The sequence below is a fragment of the Juglans regia genome, chromosome 9 (assembly GCF_001411555.2).
Source record: "Juglans regia cultivar Chandler chromosome 9, Walnut 2.0, whole genome shotgun sequence".
Taxonomy (NCBI): Eukaryota; Viridiplantae; Streptophyta; class Magnoliopsida; order Fagales; family Juglandaceae; genus Juglans; species Juglans regia.
The window spans coordinates 13,618,651-13,640,674 of record NC_049909.1 but is presented as its reverse complement, the minus strand read 5'-3'; the positions used below and the strand labels follow the sequence as shown (position 1 = coordinate 13,640,674).

Genomic DNA, 22,024 nt, shown 5'->3' with positions numbered 1-22,024 from the left:
CAGGCCGAGCTGTAACACTTTGTTCTTGCTCATATTTTTAATAAAGATGTCTTGTGAAGTAATCTCAACGTTTAGAGTGCTTGAAATTGATCTATTTTAGAAATATAAGATGTAGGTGCTATAAAACTCATTTGTCAATAATAAAGATGCAAGTCTGCCACTTATAGATCGATCAACATGTGCAAAGACGGGCATCTGCCTAGGAAAAGAAGGCACGAAAAAGTTATAAAGAGCCTAGAATTAAAGCATTGGGATTGTACAAAAAGAGCTTACAGTGTAATATAAACAAACCAATAATTCTAGATATTTTGGAGTGCACACTTTCTGTAAAAAAAAGTAGAGTTCGCTATTAAAAAAATAAAATTCTCATGTAATTCTCATATATACTTACTTTTTTTAAAAGAAATGCAAGAGACTTGTATATCTTAAAACTGCAAATATAATTTCTTTAAACAAAATCAATATTTCCCTTGTGAGTGGGGATTTTGATTGTCCCCTGGGATAGATTGGAAGGGAGACCAACGCTCCTTGTCTTGAACGTAGTTTCTACTGATTCTAGTGCTCGGGAAGCTTGGAAGGCCATCTCAGAATGTAGTTGGAGACATGTCATAGCCATCTGAGATAAACGTACACAATTGGTCAATTGGGCTTGAAAAATAATTTTGAACAATTTCATAGCAAATGCAATGAGAAGGAAACAAAAAATGGGCGGTGGGGGGATGATATCAGCAAGAAAAGAAAGACCTATAATACAACTACTACTTGTATTATAGTTTGTATTATAGTTGCAGGATTGCCATGATGTTTTTTCCTCAGTACCCACAGTGAATTTGAGCCAAAATTCATTAAGATTTCACGGCAGAATTGCATATGCATTGTCCAGAAAATGTACCAAACTCAACAGAAACGAATTCTTTAATCTTCATAATCGGTAACCCAAAATCATCATGGACAAATAAGAGCATCTAAATAGAGATCTAAGTTAGGATGGGAGATTCATGAAGCATTAAATTCATGAACATAATGGTATTCGACAAATCTGCTGGACATTACATCCCCAGCCAGTCTTTAGAAAATGAAGAAATGATTTTTGCAGGGTTCATTTTCACAATATTCAATTTAGCATATTCCTCTATATTTTGCTATTTAGATAGCTTCAGAGACATCAATCTGAATATGAAGAAGTAAGGATGAATTCTGAGCCTTTTATTGCTTACCGTATAGCACTCTCTGTCTGTGTCTGACTCAACTACATGAAGGGCCCATATGCGAACCCATTCAAGCCCTTTAGAAACTTCAAGATTTCCTTCAACCAAGGAAGATGCTACGTAAGAGGGATGAAGTGCTACCAATATGCACGAGGCAGCAAAGAGAACAGCTCTTCTAACATATGCTTCCTTGTGATGACTTACCTCCCTGCAAAATGTTAACACCATAGCTTCAGGGACAGATGAAAAAAGCATGCCTTCCCACCAATGGTTACACAAGTAATCTGATACACAAAATAAAAAAAGTGAACCTGCTATGAAATAATTACAATGAGCCACAATTCAATCTCCCAATTGTGACTTCTAAGTCACTTGTATAAACAGAAACACATATGCATGCTCAAGCACCAGATCAAATAGACATTTCTACCCAACCGTTAGTTATTTACCATCTCTTATTAGATCATTCTCTAGGTTTGCATCGTATCATTAAGACATATTGAAAGCTGGTTCTTTTAGTTCAAGTACCTCGATCTTAACAAGTCTAGAAGAGGGGGAGCCAATGCAGATGCTTCTGGGTGCATGGCTGCACATTTCATACAAACACCAAGCATATAGATGAGTTTCCCAAGGACAACAAAATCCCTATCAAGCAAGTCAACACCATGCCTTTTCTTATCAAAGCCTTGCATGGCAGGAAGCATAAAGGCTGCTGCATGCACAGGAAACTTATTATGGGACCATTCCATCTGGTTTTCTTGTACACTTGATGATCTTAGGCTCCATCGGCGTGTCTTCCCTCTCTTGATCTGACCTGATTTCGAGGGAAGTTCCCTCTCATAACGACTCGACCAGTTCAGTAAAGTTCCCGTGTCTGAGATCTCTTTCCAGGAAGTAGCTCCAGGAGGCCCTGAGCCACTGGGCAAGAACCATGGTTGACTCTCTGAAATGCTTGTTATGAGTGACCCTGTCCGATGTTTAGGTTTCACAGTTTTAGCATTAGCAAGTTCCTGAGCTGCATCAGTCATGACATCAAGAATCATAATGCGCTGGCTGATATCTACATTTGGAGAATATAATAGTTTGTTTAGAGTATCTAGAGATTCAAATGGACATGTGACAAGCAAGGCAACTAATGCTCTCTGCCTCTTGTCTTCGGCTGATTCTTCCTCCCCTTCAACAGCTAAGTCAGAGCAACGAACCTGTACAAGAGTTCTTACTAGATCACTAGCTACATGCCTAAGTTCATCAGGTGATGCACGCACAAGATTTTCAGCAACATCAAGAGCCCTCTCCACCTGCAATATAGAATAGGAGCAAATAACTATCAAGAAAACAACTTCAGCTTGTAAGTAATAGGTTGCACACCCAAGAAGAATGCACCAAAACCTACTGCTCTAGGTAACTGCTACCACTTGGTAAATTAACTCTATTAAAATCTCTTATAGGATGAGGGAGAAATGGATGGGTGGCAAATCATGTTAACGGATTGTGTTTATGTCGTGTCAAGTTGTGTACATTATATGATATGGGTCAACCCGAATACGACTAGTTAAGCTTAACGGGTCAGATTTCCAAACCCTATCACGACCCATTAAAATAACGGATTGACACGATACGACCCGTTTTGACCTATTATAAATTAATTAAAAATATATCGACATGACAGCCCATTTTGACCCGTGTCAACCCATTTATGTAAATGGGTTGAATTGACCCAAATAATTCATTTGATCTGATTAACATAATTTCACATAAAAGTTAAAATCACAACATCTCCAAAAAATATAAAACTAACTACATAAGCCCAAAATTACAATCCAGAGGAAGTGTAGTGTGGGAGGCAGTCGTGACTCATGAGAATTGACTCAACTAAGAACTGAGTGAGAGTGAAGGTCTAAGAGAGAGTTAGGAAATATGATATAGGGTAAGGATATTTTTGTTTTTAGGTTAAAAAAGATATCATTGTAATTTTGAGTAAAAAATTTAATGGGTCTAAACTGGTCACTAACAAGTTAAGTGGGTTAACCCGTTAGTGACCCATTAATGTGAATCGGGTCATAACGGGTCAATCCGTTTTTATCCGAACCAGTAAACATCAGACCCAAACTCATTAATTTTGTGTCATGTGGGTTAACAGGTCGTGTAACATATTGCCACCCCTAGAAATGATTAGTAAATGAGAAATTTTAACCCCCACCCCCCAAAAAAACTGCAAATTGCATAGGAATGTGGATCTATCGGAGACCACAACTGAATTTTAAAAAATTTACTCAAAAGAATCTTTTGAGAAAAAATGACTAATGAACTTAAATGTTTTACCCCATCAGCATCATCAGATTTCCGTAGTGCCCCAACTACATCAACCAACTGTGAAAATTTTCTTTTAAGATCTGTGTCGTCATCTGACAAGTCATACGGCTGTAAAGATGAGTCACTCGAGGATTCAGAATTCTCACTCGCATTATCATCATCATCGTCTATATCAGAGACTGGTTCATTATTCAGTGTCACAGGATCAATGATCTCATCTGGATCAGCAATCTTAAATTCCGATAACTTCTTGGTTTTACTCTTCACATTGTTGCTCATCCCTCTGTTGGCTGTATGGTTGAAGTCACTTTCTGGTGCCAAGATAGATGCTTTACTTTTCAGAACATCTTTTTCTGTGCAATCTGAAGTATCTAGATTTCCTTTGTCAGGGGTAGCCAACCCAAACTCCCAGTCAATAATGTCACTACTGCAGCTATCATCAAGGTATAAAGGATTTTTTGGGTCAATTACTTTAGAGAACACTAAAGCCACGCCGCTAGCCATTTTGCGAACTAAATGATTAGGGCTCTCCAGCCTACCTGCCAGCAATAAAAACAACATGTAAGAGGAGGAATACCAGCAAGTCACACTGCAGGGCACACAAAAGATAGAATGAGGAACAAGCATCTACAGCTAACTCCTTGAAGAATCAAGTGCATCACATCTTTAGTCTCATCCAGTTCCTCTTTAGACATCTTCTCCAGGGAAAGGCCCACGGCAGCAGAAACATCTAAATTAAATTAAGGGGCAACAGAATTTGAAACGGATGTCTAATAAAAGATGAAGATTCCTGTAATGTGACAGGGTGTGTTACAGAACAATCAAATTGAATAAAGGTATGATAAATGTTCCTTCTAATTAATGTTCAAATTTAGAAGTTGTAACGCTCCAATGGAAGGTCCAAACCCAATGTTTTGAATACTGTACCGGACGTCGTACCGGTCAAGACACTGGAACGAAATATTTCGGTACCGGTACCGTTTTGTGTACCGTTTCGAGATAGTCGATATATGAATAAATTATATATATATATAAATTATATTCCAAAATAATAGTCTATATATGAATAAATTATATATAAATACATATATATAAATTATAAATAGTCTAGTCTGAATTGGGGGTCAAAAAATGTACTTGTAGTTTGAAAAATGAAAAAAAAAAATTTAAGGCCGAAATATCGGCCGGTACGGGCAGAAATACAAGTCAGTACAGGCCAAAATATAGTCCAGTACAGCCGATATTTGGGCCGATATGAAATATATGTAATACTTGTATCGGACCAATGGCCGGTACGGTACTTAAAACAGTGCCCAAACCACATAGTCTATTCTCCAAAAGAACTAGTCAATGATACAATTGGAATCTCATTGGAACATTATAAAGAGCAAGAACTTTTCCTTCCCGAGCAATGTAGGATCTCATACACCACCTACCGTTATTCTTATCATATGGGGTATCACAATCTCCCCCCCTTAAATTCTCAACGTCCTCGTCGGGCCCATCATTTGTAAGTGGCACGGCTCAAGTCCCACATTTCTGTTGGGATTGGCTCTAATACAATTTGTAACACTCCAATGAAAAGCCCAAACCACATAGTCTATACTCTCAAAAGACTAGTCAATGATACAATTGGAGTCCCATTGGAACATTATAAAGAGCAAGAACTTCTCATTCTCAAGCAATGTGGGATCTCGCACACCACCTACCTTTATCATTATCATATGGAGAATTTAAGGGGAGTAGATTGTGATACTCCACTCCATATAATAAGGATAAAGTTAGGTGGTGTATAAGATCCCACATTGCTTAGGAATGAGAAGTTCTTACTCTTTATAAAGTTCCAATGAGGCTCCAATTGTATCATTGACTAGTCTTTTTGAAGTTAGGCCATGTGGTTTGGCCCTTCCATTGGGACGTTATAAATGGTAGCAAAGCTTATCCCAACCAGAAATATGGGACTTGAGCCATGCCACCAATGACGGACTGGCCCGACAAGGATGTTGGGAATTTAAGGGGGGAGATTGCGATACCCCATATAATAAGGATAAGGGTATGTGATGTATGAGATCCCACATTATTTGGAAACGAGAAGTTCTTGCTCTTTATAAGGTTCCAATGGGATTCCAATTATATCATTGACTAGTCTTTTTAGAGTTAGGCCATGTGGTTTGGGCCTTCCATTGGGACGTTATAAATGGTAACAGAGCCTATCCCAACCAAAAATGTGGGATTTGAGTCATGCCACCTATGACGGACTGACTCGACGAGGATGTTGGGAATTTAAGGGGGGAGATTGTAATACCCCATATGATAAGGATAATGGTAGGTGGTATATGAGATCTCACATTACTTGAAAATAAAAAGTTCTTGCTCTTTATAAGGTTCCAATGGGGCTCCAATTGTATCATTGACTAGTTCTTTTGAAGTATAGGTCATGTGACTTGGGTCTTCCATTAGAGCGTTACAGAAGTCCTATTACACAAATTTGTACCAATAGAAAAGTGAAAAAGTTTTGAGTGAGAGGGACAAAGGATACAAGTTTGTTGCTCCATCGAGGCTGATTGCACAAACTCCTTTTTAGACCAGACTGCTAGCAGACGCTGCAAAGTGTCCACAAGTCCACTTATACTATGACCTTTTGTTAGTGAATTAGAATCTGGTGGGCACTCTAGAACAGCAAATTGAAGGATCCATCGCAGGCAACAGATAGGAAATGTTTTCCAGAGTACAAATTTGTCAACAAACATGGACCTGAAAAAATACTACAAATATTAGATCTGGAGTCGGATAAACAAGACAGTTTGTATTTTCAGAAACAATGCACTCATTCCATGAGAGAGAGAGAGAGAGAGTCACTATCTCATTTAACGAAAGAATGCATGAATGTTGTGTCTGTATGATGAGTTAATTCAGGATAGAACACTTACTAGAGAATTTTATAATATCCAAGCTTAAACACTAATTCATGAAATCAACGATATTTTAACACATTTCCCAATTGACTGGCATCCACCTATGCATGGCAACATTTCAACACCAATATGCATCTACCTTTATTGACTACAAAATATGCACAAAAAAATTTCATGTTTTCACTGTTGTGGAACAAAAACACCCAAAGTTACCTCAGTTATTAACATGCACTCGAAGTTTCTCTCGTATAGAACCTAAACATAATTGCTCAATGTGCAAATGTTGAATACACTAAAACCTTAAATGACAAATAATATAAACCATGTAGCTGATGGCAAAGTTTTTTAGGGTTACCCATGTGCCAACACCCAGTTTCAATTTTTTTTCTATTCATGCCCACTTCAGTTACCCAAAAAAAAAAAAAAAACCCTGCCTCCATAACGTTAGGCAACATCATGCTGATGTGTACAAATAACATAATTGCAGACAAGCCATGTAGTCAAAGGACCAAATGGAGAAAAGGAAATAGATTCTTCCTATTATATCAAAACACTCTTGACTCACAACACATTCTTTCAAATATCAAAATCAAAACAAGGAGGTAGCTTTCTATGGTGGGACTCTCAAATATACATTGGCCTAGATCACAGCATTACAAATCTAGATAATAACAAAATGCTATTACTCCATGCTACAATGCAGTACATTTCATGTGAAGAAAAAATCGGTTTTCACTCCTTTTAAATTCCTTTTTTTTGTGGAACCTTGCCAAAGTAGGAACCTTTGGACCGACACCTAGGAAGTAAGCCCCGGATACATGATTCAACCTGCAAGAACCATGTATAAGGTAATCCAAGGAACTCCTAATGTGAAACGAAACCTAGAATGTTCAAGTCTACACCTCCTCCCAAACACGCCCTTTGACTACTAGGCCAGATGGGTACTGTTTTCAAATTCTAGATATTAAAAATGCCATGCCGAGAGATTGGGTTGTACCAGCTCTACAGGACCAAATAAATTAACTACGAAGAATGGTCAATGACCTCACTGATGTTTGATGTCTAATTGTTCGATGAAACAAAAGCCACAAAATCCAGTAGGCTTCAACATCACTCGCATGTTCAGTTACTAAATGATGCAGAAGCTGCTCAGAAATTCTTTCCACAGCATACACATCCTTGATAGCTTCAATCATCTTCAACCAAAACTGAGAACCAGGGTGTGCCTCAAATACATCAATAACAGCTGAATCAATATCTGACGATAAAAGGCTCTGAACATGCCTGAGAATCCGGGGGGATATTTCACTTAAAAGCACATCTGCAATAAAAAGAAAGTTGAAACTTTGGTTGTAAATTTAATCCTACCGGCTGAGCAAGATGGAATGGAAAATTATAGGAGAAGCTTAATTAAACCCAAAAGCAAATCAACCAAAAAGAGAAATGTTTTTTTAGAGTAGGACAGCCCCTCAGGGACTCTAGTATAATCAGTTGGTGTGACTAAGAGACAGTTACCAGCTAAGGATATTGATGGCATTACCTGACAAGAGTAGAAACGTGTGATAGACAACCTACAGACTTAACGTGTCCCAGCCTTTTCCAGCAGCATTTTATTATGTAAAGTAGGTAGTTTCTTCCATTAAAAGAAGCAAAGTTCATATAGACAGGCCTAAATATTTCCATAGATTGTCCTTAAATACACCCAACGTCAAAACTTCTTCCAGTAACGACTTGTCCATGTGATTTAGTCAGCTATACTTAGGCTCCGTGTGGATGCTAAGCGTATCTCAGATGATCTGAATTTATCTGTAAATAGTAGTGAGTGAAGATGTTTGAGAGGGTTTTGTGGGTTCTATTGAGATGTGTTTGGATGTAATTAGATATATGAAGTAAGTTGAAATATGTTTAACTTTGTATAGGAAGTTGAAAAGTGGTGGATCCCATCAATAATTGGTTTGTTGTTGTAGTGATGGAATAATTATTTTATTTATATGTTTTACCAATAAATAACAAATATTATAATGGAATTCTCCCAATGCATTTAAAAATTAATTTCCCACATTTTTTGTCTCCAAATTTATTTAATTCGAATTTTCCAAAAATATTAAAAAATTATGAAGACAACATTCTCATTTAAAAATATTAAATGGAAATTTTTTACAAAGGTTTTCCCAATTCCCAATTTCCCATATCCCATACCCCTGACTCTCTCCCCTGCCGATTTTTTTTTTTTTTTTCCTCTTTTTTTGTTTTTTTTGTTTTTTGGTACGAGGCTGTAGCCAATGGCTTCTCTAGAGCAAAATGTGGAAACCTCCTATAAAAAAAATAAAAAACACCCAAGTCCCAACTGTTGTTGTTCCTCGTTTCCCTGTCCATGCTTCATTCTTTGTTGTTAATTTTGGTGTGGATATCTTTGTTATTCATAAGATTGAAGATTTGGGTTTTTTATTGTGTTTGCATATCCAGTCAACGGAGGTAGCTTTGATGATCAGTGGAGCTTGATAATTTTCAAGAGAGGATGACGGAATGGCTTACAGCCTAGTGCTGCCGTTGAAGAACAAAGAAGGCACTGTGCAGATGAGCTTCCAGAAGTTGGGGAAGAAGGGCATGAACGTGTGACGGGAAAGAGAGAAAGGGTGGGGTGCCGAGAGAGAGAGAGGCTTCTACTGCTGTTGATGCATAGGAGAGGGCATGGTGGGAGGAGCATACAGAGGATTTGGGGACTAAGGGATTTGTGTGAAGGGAAAGAGAGAGAGGTCGGGTGCCAAGTAAATTTCATTTTCTCTTCCCTCTTCGATTGGTCAGTGATTTGTCATGTCATAAATAGTGACGAAAAACATTTGAGATCACTTCAATTGGGTTGACTTGTGTGTGTTTGGATGCTGAGTATAGTCTAATTTCCAAAAGTACCTAAGCTCACCTAAGATCACCTTACCACCCAAATGGGCCCTTGAGTATCTCAGATGATTTGTGCATAGTAATGAAATAGTTTGTGAATAGTAGTGAAGTAGTTCAAGAATATCTTAGAATAGTTGTGTTCCCAGACAGACCCTAAACTGAGATTTCATAATAAGATAGGACTCAATTTAATCAAGTCTGAATTAACAAAACTTTTAGTTTACTTTTCTTTTTTCTTTTTTTTATGTCGGGAAACCTCTCCAAGGCAGGGCCCTTCGGACCCACCCCTGCAAAGTAAACCTCAGTCCCGTGCACCACACCCTTGGAAGTTTCCCTACACGGAACTGGTTAAATCGTTGACTTTTCACCAGAGAGTGTTGCTCCAAAGGATTGTTTGCACCCATGAGATGTTGAACCTTGGACCTGAAGGGAGTGATACCCCAAGACCAAACCCTTCACCACTTGGGCCAACTCCTTTGGATCACTGAAAAATTTTTGATAAGTAGTTTACTAAAAAATTAAATAGTGAAACTTTTACCATGATAATTAAAAGGAGTAATACTCATGTAATAATCTAGGGAAAGTGCTAGTCACATTTGCGCTATTGCCCAAAAAAGAAAAGTCAATTTGAAGCTTCCCTAAAATAAATTATAAAGTCCAGCTTGACCTAGTAAGTAGCCAATATGGGACTTAGCACCCATGACTACCTTTTTCTTTTTTGATAAGTAGCACCCACGACTACCTTCATCACTTATCCAATACATTTGGGCTATTCATATTCCCAAAGTGGGACTTGGGTGTTACAACTCCATTATTTCTATTAGTGTGCAATCATGTGCACTGCAATATGTTGAAACAGAAATCTTGCTTCTCACTTGTATGCGCGCACACACACCCACCCACTCATGCACACAAACACACACACACACTCACCCACAAGTGCATGCACACATTCACATGCACGTCAAGATGCACGTGCATGCATGCTCTGCTCGTACACGCAAACACACGGATATCATATTTTATCATTTAAAGATATTTAAGCTACCTGCAGATCCACGTCTACAAATGCGAGAAAATGTTTCCCCAACAAATTGCAAAGCATCATCAACGTCACTTTTACTGAAGAAAGATACTTTATCCAGTACTTTCTCGTCCCTTTTTTCTGCTAGCGAAAGAAGTTGAATGGTAATCTGCTTGAAGAACAAACTATAGGATTCTTGTCAAGAATAAACAATAAGCAAAGGGCAGTGAGACAGAAATTTGATGCAATTTAATTATGGACGCAAAATGGCTAATCTTTTCCAATATAAGATTAGTAGAAATAAGAAAGCAAATACAAAAAGATTCAAATATATTAGTAATTTTAAATTCAACTTGCAAAAGAACAAATGCATTTGAGCGCATAAATTACTAATACTTGAGCCCAAGAGATATCCAGCAAAAAAAAAATAAGGATACTGTGAGGAAAGTGAAACTGGGGCTCTTAATCGTGCTTTATCAGGAATGGATGCAACCATCTGTGCAAGCCTAGCTACAGTTGGCTTAGTCCATTCACTTATAGAATCCTCAGACCGGCAAAATTCTCTAGCCATCTGGAGTACCCCATCATTTTCCAGCAAGCAGTGTACAAGTAGTCTGTCATAATCACGCAAAATGTAAACAGACTGACAATTAGTTTGGTATAATGTCTCATGTTACAACACAAAAACTAGCTGAACGGATAATGTGATCATTAGACAGCCCTTTTCTTTGAAAATTCTATTGCAAAATTCCATGGCTACATAAAGTCCTAAAAGTTTGGTGCTTATATTACTATCTTGAACGCTATTGTATGGCATCCACATAAGTGATTAGTACCACTGACCATATCTGTGATACCCCATATGATATGGATAAGGGTAGGTGGTGTATGGGATCCCACATTGCTTGGGAATGAGAAGTTCTTGCTCTTTATAAGATTCCAATGGGATTCCAATTGTATCATTGACTAGTCCTTTTGGAGCATAGGTAATGTGGTTTGGGTCTTCCATTGGGGCGTTACAAATGCATATGATATGGATAAGGGTAGGTGGTGTATGGGATCCCACATTGCTTGGGAATGAGAAGTTATTGCTCTTTATAAGGTTCCAATGGGGCTCTAATTGTATCATTGACTAGTCCTTTTGGAGTATAAATCATGTGGTTTGGGCCTTCCATTGGGGCGTTACAATATCATGGATGTATCAAATAAAACAAGAGCACGTCCTCAAAACATAGAGAAATATGTGTATAAACTATATATGGGTGCTTTCCCCAGGGCACCAACTGGGAGTCATAGGTCCTAGAAAATTCCACTGGAACACACTTAACATGCTAGATCTATATCAAGTTCTTAATATGGCCATGATTCTTCATTTGCAAATGGATTGAAACTGGTAATAACAATAGATGCAGAGTTAAAATAGCATGATATACAATTTTAAACTGCAGTTTTACAAAGCCTTCTATGCATGGTGGAGACAGTAAATTTCCACAACCAACAAAACCTCAGGATTCTTCCACTAACTTCATATTGATTAGCAACAACCACGAAAAGTGGATTCTAATCAATTTTCTAATCAAGCATGGCAACCTGAACTGCAAAAGCTGTCTGTAAAAACAACGGAATTTTAAGGAGGAAGATAACTGCAGTCTCAACAACTGTGAAATGTAAGCATGTATCCACCATATACCTTTCAGTATTTGAGAGGACATAATTAATATCATGGCCATCACTTGCATTCTGCTGTAGACAAGGAACCAAGGTCTGAACAACCTCACTGGAAAGCCCACGAACAAAGAAAACATCATAGACATGTACACGTGCTGAAAGGGGGAAACAAGCTAGCCAATTGGAAGCAACATCTGCATGCAACAGCAATCCGTATAAAGAAATAAGGGGCATGCATCATAAGACTCCCAAGACAAGGAGAACACAGACCTAAATAGCAAAAAGAATGTCAAATCCTCATCAAGCACAAATGTAAAAGTCAAATACAATTTAATCCTAGAAAATAATAATAAGTTAGAATCTTGAGTTATAGAAACCTTCTAGTTCAGGATGATGATGGCATCCAAGGACTTTTTTTTTTTTTTTATAAGTAATGATGGCATCCAAGGACTTGAGTAGCACAACTCTTCGCAACTTGTGAGTGTTTCTTTGCCCAACGTGGAACTTGACAAAGTTCTAAAACTATTGGCTAGAATGGGAAGCCAGAAATGCCAGATATCATAGATACATCATGATTTCTCAGGAACTTTCCAATTATTCTTTTCCAGGATAATCGAAAAGACAATCTTTTCCATATTCCAACAGAGGAAAAAAAGCTAAATATCCCACTTTCCCCAATATATATTTTGTGTAGCTCAATTTATAATTTCATGGGCTTTATTATTTACACAAAGTTGCTTATAAAAAATATTTATGTTAGCACAAAGTCACTTATCAAAAAAATATATGTTTGCACAAAGTCACTTATCAAAAAAATATATGTTTGCACAAAGTCACAAAGTATATTGTATAGCCAAAGATAGAAAGACAACCACACTTGCACCCTAATGATGATATAAGTACGAGTCAATATAAATGTGATGCAAACACATTACCAAGCAACAGAACCCGTGCCAATGTCGGATATGCAGCACCGTGGTAGAATGCCTGCCACCACTCCCACCTCTCCTCTTCTGAAGGAACCTTGGCACTAAGGACCTGCACACATTACGAGGGAAAAAATGTGAAGAACGGAAGTTTCAATAAAATGATCACAACGCACAACTTGAAATTTCCATATCAAATTGCTCAGACCTGATCTCTATAGCGCTGGTCAATACTACCTGCAATTCCAGAAGATACATAAAAATTAGCCAACTTCGCATGAATTTAACATTAAAGCAAAACTGAAACAAAATCAGTAAAAGATTAGGCCGCATTGGTTACACAAACTATATCATCTCTTTTAATCATTATAACTTTTTCAAATTCTCACACAAAATATAATAAATAATTCAATTTTTTCAAATCCCAAAACAAAAATTAAATTCTAACAATATTTTATTGAACTTTCAACTTTCATCCCATTTTCATCTCATGTGTAACCAAACGAGGCCTAAATCCTTAACCATTCACCAGATTGCTATTAATCCATCCCAGTTCCTTATTCAGTTTACCACTGAAACAAACACAGTTAATTTTGTCTGATTCTATTTCCACGAAAATGTACCATCCTTCTAATGCAAATAGTCGAATTAGATACGGTTAAAGCGAGGAGAAGTTGAGAAGTTCAGGAAATTTCAGTTTGTTTGCCTGCAGGAATCCTACGAAAAAATAAAACGAAGCTGTAAATGGATACGTGAGCGGTCGGGGTGACCTGACCTGAGAGAAGAGAGGAATAATCAAGAGGGAAGAGAAGGACAGCGAGGGAGTGAAGCGCGCAAATGACTTGGTCGACACGCTGGGCGCTCCTTACGGCAGAGATGACTTCCCCGACCTTGTCGAGCACAGCAGCTTCGAGTTCTCTCCTTCTCTTTGAAGCGACCTCCATTAACGATTCGGTTTCTCTTATGCTGCAAGACGACGATGAACGAGACTTTCCAGAATCGAAATTTTATTATACTATAGAGCAAACGCAATACGCAAAGAGCAAACTAAAAACGAAATTTTAGTTTTTATTTTTTAAGCAAACATTTCATCAATAAAAATAAGTAAGATAATTTATTTCTTCTAACGCCCGTTTTAATTTTGTAATTCATTTCAACTCATCTCATCTCATTATTATAATTTTTTTAATTTTTATATAAACTATAATAAATAATTTAATTTTTAAGAATTTTAAAATAATATTTTATTTTAATTTATCTAAAATTATTTCAATTCATCTTAATTCATATCTGAATTCAAATAAAACTTGAAGTACAAAATAAATCAGAGTAATTTTATAAATTTATAATTATACTTAACTCGTTTTGCCAATTTTCTTTTAAAATTAAAATCTTGAATTTTAAATTTTATAATTGTTAGCATATTAAAAATTAACAAGTGAAAAATATGTTTTTTATAATTAAAGTTTTTCTTTTAAATAACAAAATAGATGTTTAAACCAAAAAATTAAAGATTCAATAAGTCTTGAGAGATTCAAATAGTGAATAATCTTAAATAGGAGTGTAATCGGTCCGGTCCGGTCCGGTTTTGGATAAAATCTAGGACCGAACCGGTATGTATCGGTTTTGTATTTTTCAAAACCGATTACGCACCGGTTACCCTCCTAAACCGGTACTTCCGGTTTTATCGGTTTCCGATCCGGTCCGGTTTTCTGATTTTTTTAAAATGTAAATTTCACAATTTGTCATTAAAAATTTGTTTATAAAAAAAAAAATTTGATTTAAAAAAAACTATTTTATACTTTTATTAATATATTAGACTATTGATATAGTTATAAGTTATATATTAGTATTAGTTATAAACTTTTAATGATTTAGTATTAACATTTTATGTAATAATTTATAAATTATAATAAGAAATTATTTCATATATGAATATATATGTTATATATAAAATTTCACATAAAAATTTATAATTATACATTATATATAAAACTTATATATATTAATATTTAATATATAAAAAATATTTTGTATAAAACTTATATAAAAAAATATTATTTTTTATTTTTTTTAATCAACGGGTCCGGTCCGGTCCGGTTCGGTCCGGTCCAAAAAATCCCGGAACCGGTTCCAGACCGGACCGGTTCGATCCGGTTTTCCGGTTTGAATTTACACCCCTAATCTTAAATGGTAATTTTAGTCTGCGTTTGATTATAAGACTTAGTTGAGATCAATCTAATTTTAAATCGAGTCTAATATCTAAACATTCAACTCTCACATTATTAAATTCATTACACGTAGAATCCACAATATTTTTCAACTTAACATATTTTTATATGTGAAATCTATAACTTTTTTTCAACTTTCTATAAAAAGTACTAAACTCATATTAACATCCAAACACACTTTAAATTCAGTTTAGATGAACCTCACATAACTTCATTCATTACTCAACTCACTATTATTCATAAAAAATTGAGCTCAGCTCAATATTCAAATTCAATCTTAAACAATCCAATAAATAAATTTAAGAAGTGTTGTAAAAAAAATTGTTGTGAATTTGTTGTGCCCTATTGCAAACTGTGAATTTGTTGATACTCATTTGCAATTGTGCTGACTCCGAATTCCTTAGTTTGAAAATTTAAAATAATAATATAAAAAATGAAAGAAAATAAAAATAATTAACTTGAAAATAAAAATAATTTTAAGAAATAAAGAGAGTACGGACGAGATCGAATTGTAGACGTAATAGGTTAAGGAAAGCTCGGGTAATAAAAATCGCTCAGACACGGTACGGTTTGTTCTCACTGTCTCAGTGGGGTTGCGAACTTGCGTTTCTTCTTTTCACTTTGTTTCTCTCTGGTAAGGGGACTGCGCGCGCTCCACCTCTCTCTGGAGCTATGGCAACCACAGCGGTAGCCGAGTCCAGAAAGGTTCCCCGACCGGGTCGGGGCGGCTTCGAAGCCTACGGAATTACTGAAGAGGAGGCCCGGGTCCGGGCCATCGCCGAGATCGTCAACTCCATGGTGGACCTCTCCCGCAAGGGACAGAACGTCGACCTCAACGCTCTCAAGTCCGCCGCGTGCCGTAAGTACGGCCTCTCGCGCGCCCCGAAGCTCGTTGAGATGATTGCCGCGCTGCCCGAGTCGGACCGCGAGTCCCTGCTCCCCAAGCTCCGAGCCAAGCCGGTCCGGACCGCCTCGGGGATTGCCGTTGTGGCCGTCATGTCGAAGCCCCACCGGTGTCCCCACATCGCCACCACCGGTAATATCTGCGTGTACTGCCCCGGAGGGCCCGACTCGGACTTCGAGTATAGCACTCAGTCATATACTGGATACGAGCCCACTAGTATGCGCGCAATTAGGGCAAGGTAGGGTTTTCAATTTCTTATTCGTTTTTTGAGTTCTTTTTATAACTGCTTTTGTTGAAACGGAACTTTGGTAAACCTGTGCGCCTTTATAAACTATGCTAGCATTAGTTATGTGGCGCACTAAGTTGCACCCACGCCGAATGGGTCTTGAACCCAACATATTAGTATATTATTTTGGTGATTATATAAGTTGTGAGACTCCTGAACTTGTGGTTCTACTCATGCATATAGCTCGGTATTTTGCTAGTGACATTATACCATATGGAAAACCTTAAGAGAACTTCTATATCTAACAAATGTTTTACAAAAGGGAAGTTAGACGCTGACTTGGCAATGACAACGTCTGTTTTGGCTCAGCAAAAAGTCAACTAAAAATTCAACTCAGAAGAAAACTGACCTAACACATAAGAGTTTCAAGATTTATGTGTAGGCGAAGTAATTCTCAAACAATTAGAAAGTATCATTAAGTGGGATTAATGGGGACATGGGAAAAATTAATTTTTTGAAGCTGTTGATGACTCTTTACGGGTGTGATGACCTGATCATATTATAGCGGCAGAGGTTCTGGATCTTGCTGGTGCCAAATTCAGTTAGAATTTGGTTGGATCTAAATCCAGTTATGGTTAGCATGCATTTGTAGTCTTCATTGCTTATTTCTTTTTGAGATAATATTCTTTATAATATCAAGTAGTCAAATAGATCTTGTAGTGACAATGGTTTATACTTTCAACCTTTGCGGTTACAGATATAACCCATATGTCCAGGCTAGGAGCAGAATAGATCAGCTCAAGCGTTTGGGTCACAGTGTAGATAAGGTTTGGCCTGTACTGATTAGAAAGTTAATTTTTACACCTATACTAACTGAAAGGTGATAATACTCTTATAAGTAATGTCTATATTTCTGCAGGTTGAGTTCATCTTGATGGGCGGCACTTTCATGTCACTGCCAGCAGATTACCGCGATTACTTTATAAGGAATCTACATGATGCTTTATCAGGACACACCTCTGTGAATGTTGAAGAGGCAGTTGCATACTCTGAGCATGGTGCCACAAAGTGTATCGGCATGACCATTGAAACGTAAGTTACTGTATGTGTTGTTTGATATGAAAATTGTTTCTCTCGCATGCTGAATGTAGCTTTTGTTATGTTCAGTTTTCATTGATTCCTAATTGATTCGGTTGATCCAAACAATGTTCTGGCATGTGTTGTTTGATCTGCAAATCCGTGAGGCTCTCACTCCCATGCTGAGGGTAGCTTTTGTTATGTTCAGTTTTCATTGATTCCCAAATGATTTGCTTAATGTAAACAATTTTTTTTTTATTGGCACTGGGTGTTTGAGAATAGCATCTCGACTAATCCCGGGGATACACAGGCCCTCGGCAAGGAGTTTTCCACAAGTGCACCTAGGGCAAGGGAAAAATCTCTCAATCCGATGGTTGTGTTAATTTTGACAAGTTATTTTTGTTAATAAGCAATAAGGGTACCGCCCAACTACATAGGAAAAGGAAAAAAAAAAAAGTAAAAAGATGAAGAAAATAGTTTTTGATTGGTTAACAAGATTTTATTGATCATAAGAATAGGCAAGAGCCCAAATATACGGGACATATACAAGAGTAATGCACTTATCAAAAAAAATATATATACAAGAGCAATGCCTAAGTGTGCTAGTTTAGTGATACAAGGAATTCGTGAAAAGTCATGCCATGAAAATCAATTACAATCGACCAATGGAGTAAGTTATTGAAAAATAAGTTTCTAAGCTCATCCATTAACCACTCTTGATCTTCAAAACTTATGTCATTCCTCTCCCTCCAAATACACCACCATAAACATATTTGGACCATCTTCCATATCGATGCGATCTGAGAGTTACCCCAAATGTCTCTCCAAGAAGCTAGGAGGTCTATTACCCGTCTCGGTGTCACCCAAGCTAATATCATCCAAGCAAAGACTTCATTCCACAATCTCACACAGTAAAGCTAGTCAAACTTTGGACCAATTGTACCAATCTCACTTATGTAGGCAAACTTTGGACCAATCTCACCTTCACTACCCTCTAAACTCGAAGAACAAACTTTGGACCAATCTTTGAATCAAGTTATTGAATGACGGTACTTATTAAATTAAGTAGGCCAAAGTTTGCCTACCTTCACTAGCCTCTAAACTCGAAGAACAAACTTTGGACCAATTGTGGCGTGAAGATTTATATCAGTCTGCACCTATATAGTAATCTATTTTCTCATTATTGGTGGAATAGGTATCCATTAAAAAAATGGTGGAATGGGTGCTCAAACTGATCTATCTCCTGGTAACCATGTATGTTGGGTTCTTTCATGTTGCACGTTAAAACAGAATGGGGGAGACAATTGGCTTAATATCTGTTTGAGAAATGACTTTGCACATTCTTTTTCAAATACAATTTAAGTGTGTCAGAATGTTCATGCATCTTGGTAATCATAAAAATGAAGACTTTGGTTTTATTTCCAAGAAGCTTTCGATGTCTCATATCATTGATTAAAAAGAATGATTGTCTTCTACCCTTGTTAAATCTGTCAGGAGGCCAGATTATTGCCTTGGACCCCACTTGCGGCAAATGCTTTCATATGGTTGTACGCGATTGGAGATTGGAGTCCAAAGCACATATGAGGATGTAGCTCGTGACACAAATAGAGGACATACGGTTGCTGCTGTTGCTGATTGTTTTTGCCTGGCAAAGGATGCTGGTTTCAAGGTGTGCTATAAGTGATCTTAGTTCAGACTCTATATGATCAGCGGCTGACAAGCGTCTTCTTGTACATATTTTCTGAAAAGTGTCGTGCTCTTTCTTGATATAGCATGCAAGAAGTGCATTACCTTTTTTCTAGCTCCCCTGGTGGCACTCTCACCATTTTGTTTGCTATGTAGAGCAAGTTCCATACAATAATCTCTTTTGTCCTGAAATTTATTTATTTTTATTGGCATTGGGCATCCGGGAAAAGCATCCCGACTAATCCCAGGGGTGCACAGGCCCTTGGAAATGAGTTTACCACAAGTGCACATTGGGTAATTTAAGGGGAAATGTTATAGAACAAAAAATAACTAGCTAATCATACATTTTCAAGAGTAACCCAGCCCCTTTTCATGTTGTTTTCTGTCTTTTAATTTGCATATTTTTTGTTTAGGTTGTTGCACACATGATGCCTGATCTTCCAAATGTGGGGGTTGAGAGGGATTTGGAAAGTTTTCGAGAGTTCTTTGAGAGCCCTTTATTCAGAGCAGATGGGCTTAAAATTTATCCCACTCTCGTAATTCGTGGAACTGGGCTTTATGAGCTCTGGAAAACTGGCAGGTATGATGTTCTCGTTCATTGTGTTTCCATCCCCCAAACCCTTCTTTTGGGGCATGGGTCATTTAGAGACGGAGCCAACTGGAGCTATGCCATATCCTGATATTAGGTCTAAAATCAATGTCTCAAGACTCCATCCTTTCTCTCAAAAGAAAATTGTTTTTCATAATCTCGTAGTCTGTCATGTTTTATTTGTTGGGAAATTTAAATTATTCAACTCCAATTGCAGGTATAGAAATTATCCTCCTGAGCAACTTGTAGACATTGTAGCGAGGATCCTAGCCATGGTACCCCCGTGGACACGTGTTTATAGAGTTCAGCGGGATATTCCCATGCCTCTGGTTACCTCTGGTGTTGAGAAAGGAAATCTGAGGGAGCTGGCGTTAGCTAGGATGGATGACTTGGGTTTGAAATGCCGTGATGTTCGAACACGAGAAGCTGGGATCCAAGTAAGTGGACAAATAATTATATGTGAACGCTATGTGCAATGAACTGCAAAAAAAATTAAATAATTATAAAACATGTGATGATTTTAGGATATTCACAACAAAATTAAGCCAGAAGAAGTGGAACTTGTTCGTCGTGATTACATGGCCAATGAAGGTTGGGAAACATTTCTGTCGTATGAAGATACACGCCAGGTATTTGAAACATATCTCTCCTCTCTCTCACATATATATGTGTGTGTATGTGTGTACGCGCACGCATTAATGCATGCCTATTAACATTTCCCATATCGAATACTAACGTCATTTTATGCCTGTCATGTGCAAGTATGGCTCGTTACTAGGATATGATATGAATTTAAACTCGTTAATGATTGTAATGCCTACAATGACTGATTTGGTCTTTGCTTTAGCAGCTATAGGTGGATTACACAACTCGACATTTCTGTAATGTATGATAGTGACTTCTAGATAAATAATCCTATGTATTGTGTGGGCTTGGTTGCTATTAATATGATCTTGTTGAAGCAGCTTGTGATTGCTGAGACATAATGTTCCCTTGTTTTTTCATTCACTGGCTGGGCACAGGATATACTTGTTGGGTTGTTGCGTTTGCGAAAATGTGGCAGGAACACTTCTTGCCCAGAACTCATGGGCAAGTGCTCTATTGTCCGTGAACTCCATGTTTATGGTACTGCTGTTCCAGTTCATGGGCGGGATGCTGAGAAGCTACAACACCAGGTAATGTAGTAGAGGCCTGTGCATTTACTATTAGTAAAAATGGATAACATTAAGCCACTTCATACCATTGTAATTTGAAGCTTGATATTTTTAAACATGGATAAGTTTGTATGCTGTATGTGCGTGTGCCTTGTCTCGACTTCTCATTCTCCCTTATGCCCTGCACAGGGATATGGTACACTTTTGATGGAAGAGGCAGAGCGGATTGCAAGCAAGGAGCATAGATCAACAAAAATAGCTGTTATTTCAGGTGTAGGAACCCGCCATTATTATAGGAAATTGGGCTATGAGCTTGAAGGGCCTTACATGGTGAAATCCCTTGACTGATAAGATCTATCTTGTGATATATAACACAATTTTGTATCTTGTTTTCGAAATTAGTATTAAAATTTTGTCTGATTATTATCCTTCGAAATTATCAAGAGGTTCAACACTTTTCTTTTAATTAGTAGGAGATTTCATTCTCAACTACAACTACTTGTATTTTTCCTACATAAGTAGAGACTGGTGTGTTGGATTGTAGATATTCAGGATCATAGAAGTGTAAGATTAGGGACCTTTGCATAGGGGATGATGATATAAGGCTCATAGTCGAACTAGAACCACTTGAAAAGTTTTCGTCTTTCCCACATTCTGTTTGTGCACACTCTAGATTTCATCCTACCCCATTTGTTATGGTTTTATCAGAGCATCTTTCCTACAGTCATCCAAGCTTTTATACAACCAATTCTCCATTTTATATAAATGGATTTTATATAAACAAACTTATTATAATCTTACGTGACTCGATAATGAGATATATTCGATCTATTTTATAATAAAAGGTATTTAACAATATGATATATTACATTAAACTACGTCATTTAAACAGATTATGTATATATTTTGACGCACATTGTGGCCAATTTCGGCTACCTATAATAGGCTTATTGCGGTAGTTGTTTACTTATTTCTTTCCTGTCGTGGCTCAATTTGGCCTTTGCTTTCACAGGCTCGTTTTAGACTTCATTTAGATACAAAAACGATTTCATCTAATCTCATCATTACAATTTTTTTAAATTTTCACACAATATAATAAATAATTCAAATTTTTTAAATCTCAAAACAATAATAATATTAAAAAAATAATATTTTTTTTAATTTTTAACTTTCATCTAAAATCATATTATCTCATCTCACTATCC

The 22,024-nt window shown here is 37.1% G+C and overlaps 2 protein-coding genes across 2 annotated transcripts; one reads left to right on the top strand and one right to left on the bottom strand.

Annotated features, from left to right (window-relative positions):
- Positions 1-225: 225 nt before the first annotated feature.
- LOC108986582 (telomere length regulation protein TEL2 homolog) lies at positions 226-13,974 on the bottom strand. Its single transcript, XM_018959236.2, has 13 exons — positions 13,728-13,974; positions 13,161-13,189; positions 12,962-13,064; positions 12,049-12,220; positions 10,796-10,972; positions 10,383-10,543; positions 7,481-7,757; positions 6,061-6,275; positions 4,153-4,251; positions 3,531-4,060; positions 1,737-2,506; positions 1,218-1,416; positions 226-616 (listed from the first exon to the last, which is right to left on the bottom strand). Exons 1-13 carry the CDS (start codon positions 13,894-13,896, stop codon positions 449-451), a joined length of 3,069 nt encoding a protein of 1,022 aa, XP_018814781.1. The 5' UTR covers positions 13,897-13,974; the 3' UTR covers positions 226-448.
- Positions 13,975-15,743: 1,769 nt separating this feature from the next.
- Positions 15,744-21,285, top strand: LOC108986586 (elongator complex protein 3). Its single transcript, XM_018959242.2, has 9 exons — positions 15,744-16,325; positions 17,071-17,140; positions 17,233-17,405; positions 18,885-19,059; positions 19,490-19,656; positions 19,883-20,102; positions 20,190-20,294; positions 20,688-20,840; positions 21,009-21,285. Exons 1-9 carry the CDS (start codon positions 15,856-15,858, stop codon positions 21,165-21,167), a joined length of 1,692 nt encoding a protein of 563 aa, XP_018814787.1. The 5' UTR covers positions 15,744-15,855; the 3' UTR covers positions 21,168-21,285.
- Positions 21,286-22,024: the final 739 nt, after the last annotated feature.

Bases quoted from the DNA above. Each gene is read 5' to 3' on its own strand.
- LOC108986582 (XM_018959236.2), bottom strand. From the start codon at position 13,896: ATGGAGGTCGCTTCAAAGAGAAGGAGAGAACTCGAAGCTGCTGTGCTC. The intron at 13,065-13,160 runs GTCTGAGCAATT...TAATGTGTGCAG, and splicing joins ACCAGCGCTATAGAGATCAG to GTCCTTAGTGCCAAGGTTCC. The intron at 10,973-12,048 runs GTATATGGTGGA...TGATTATGACAG, and splicing joins GTCCTCTCAAATACTGAAAG to ACTACTTGTACACTGCTTGC.
- LOC108986586 (XM_018959242.2), top strand. From the start codon at position 15,856: ATGGCAACCACAGCGGTAGCCGAGTCCAGAAAGGTTCCCCGACCGGGT. The intron at 20,103-20,189 runs GTAAGTGGACAA...TGATGATTTTAG, and splicing joins CACGAGAAGCTGGGATCCAA to GATATTCACAACAAAATTAA. The intron at 20,295-20,687 runs GTATTTGAAACA...GGCTGGGCACAG, and splicing joins CGTATGAAGATACACGCCAG to GATATACTTGTTGGGTTGTT.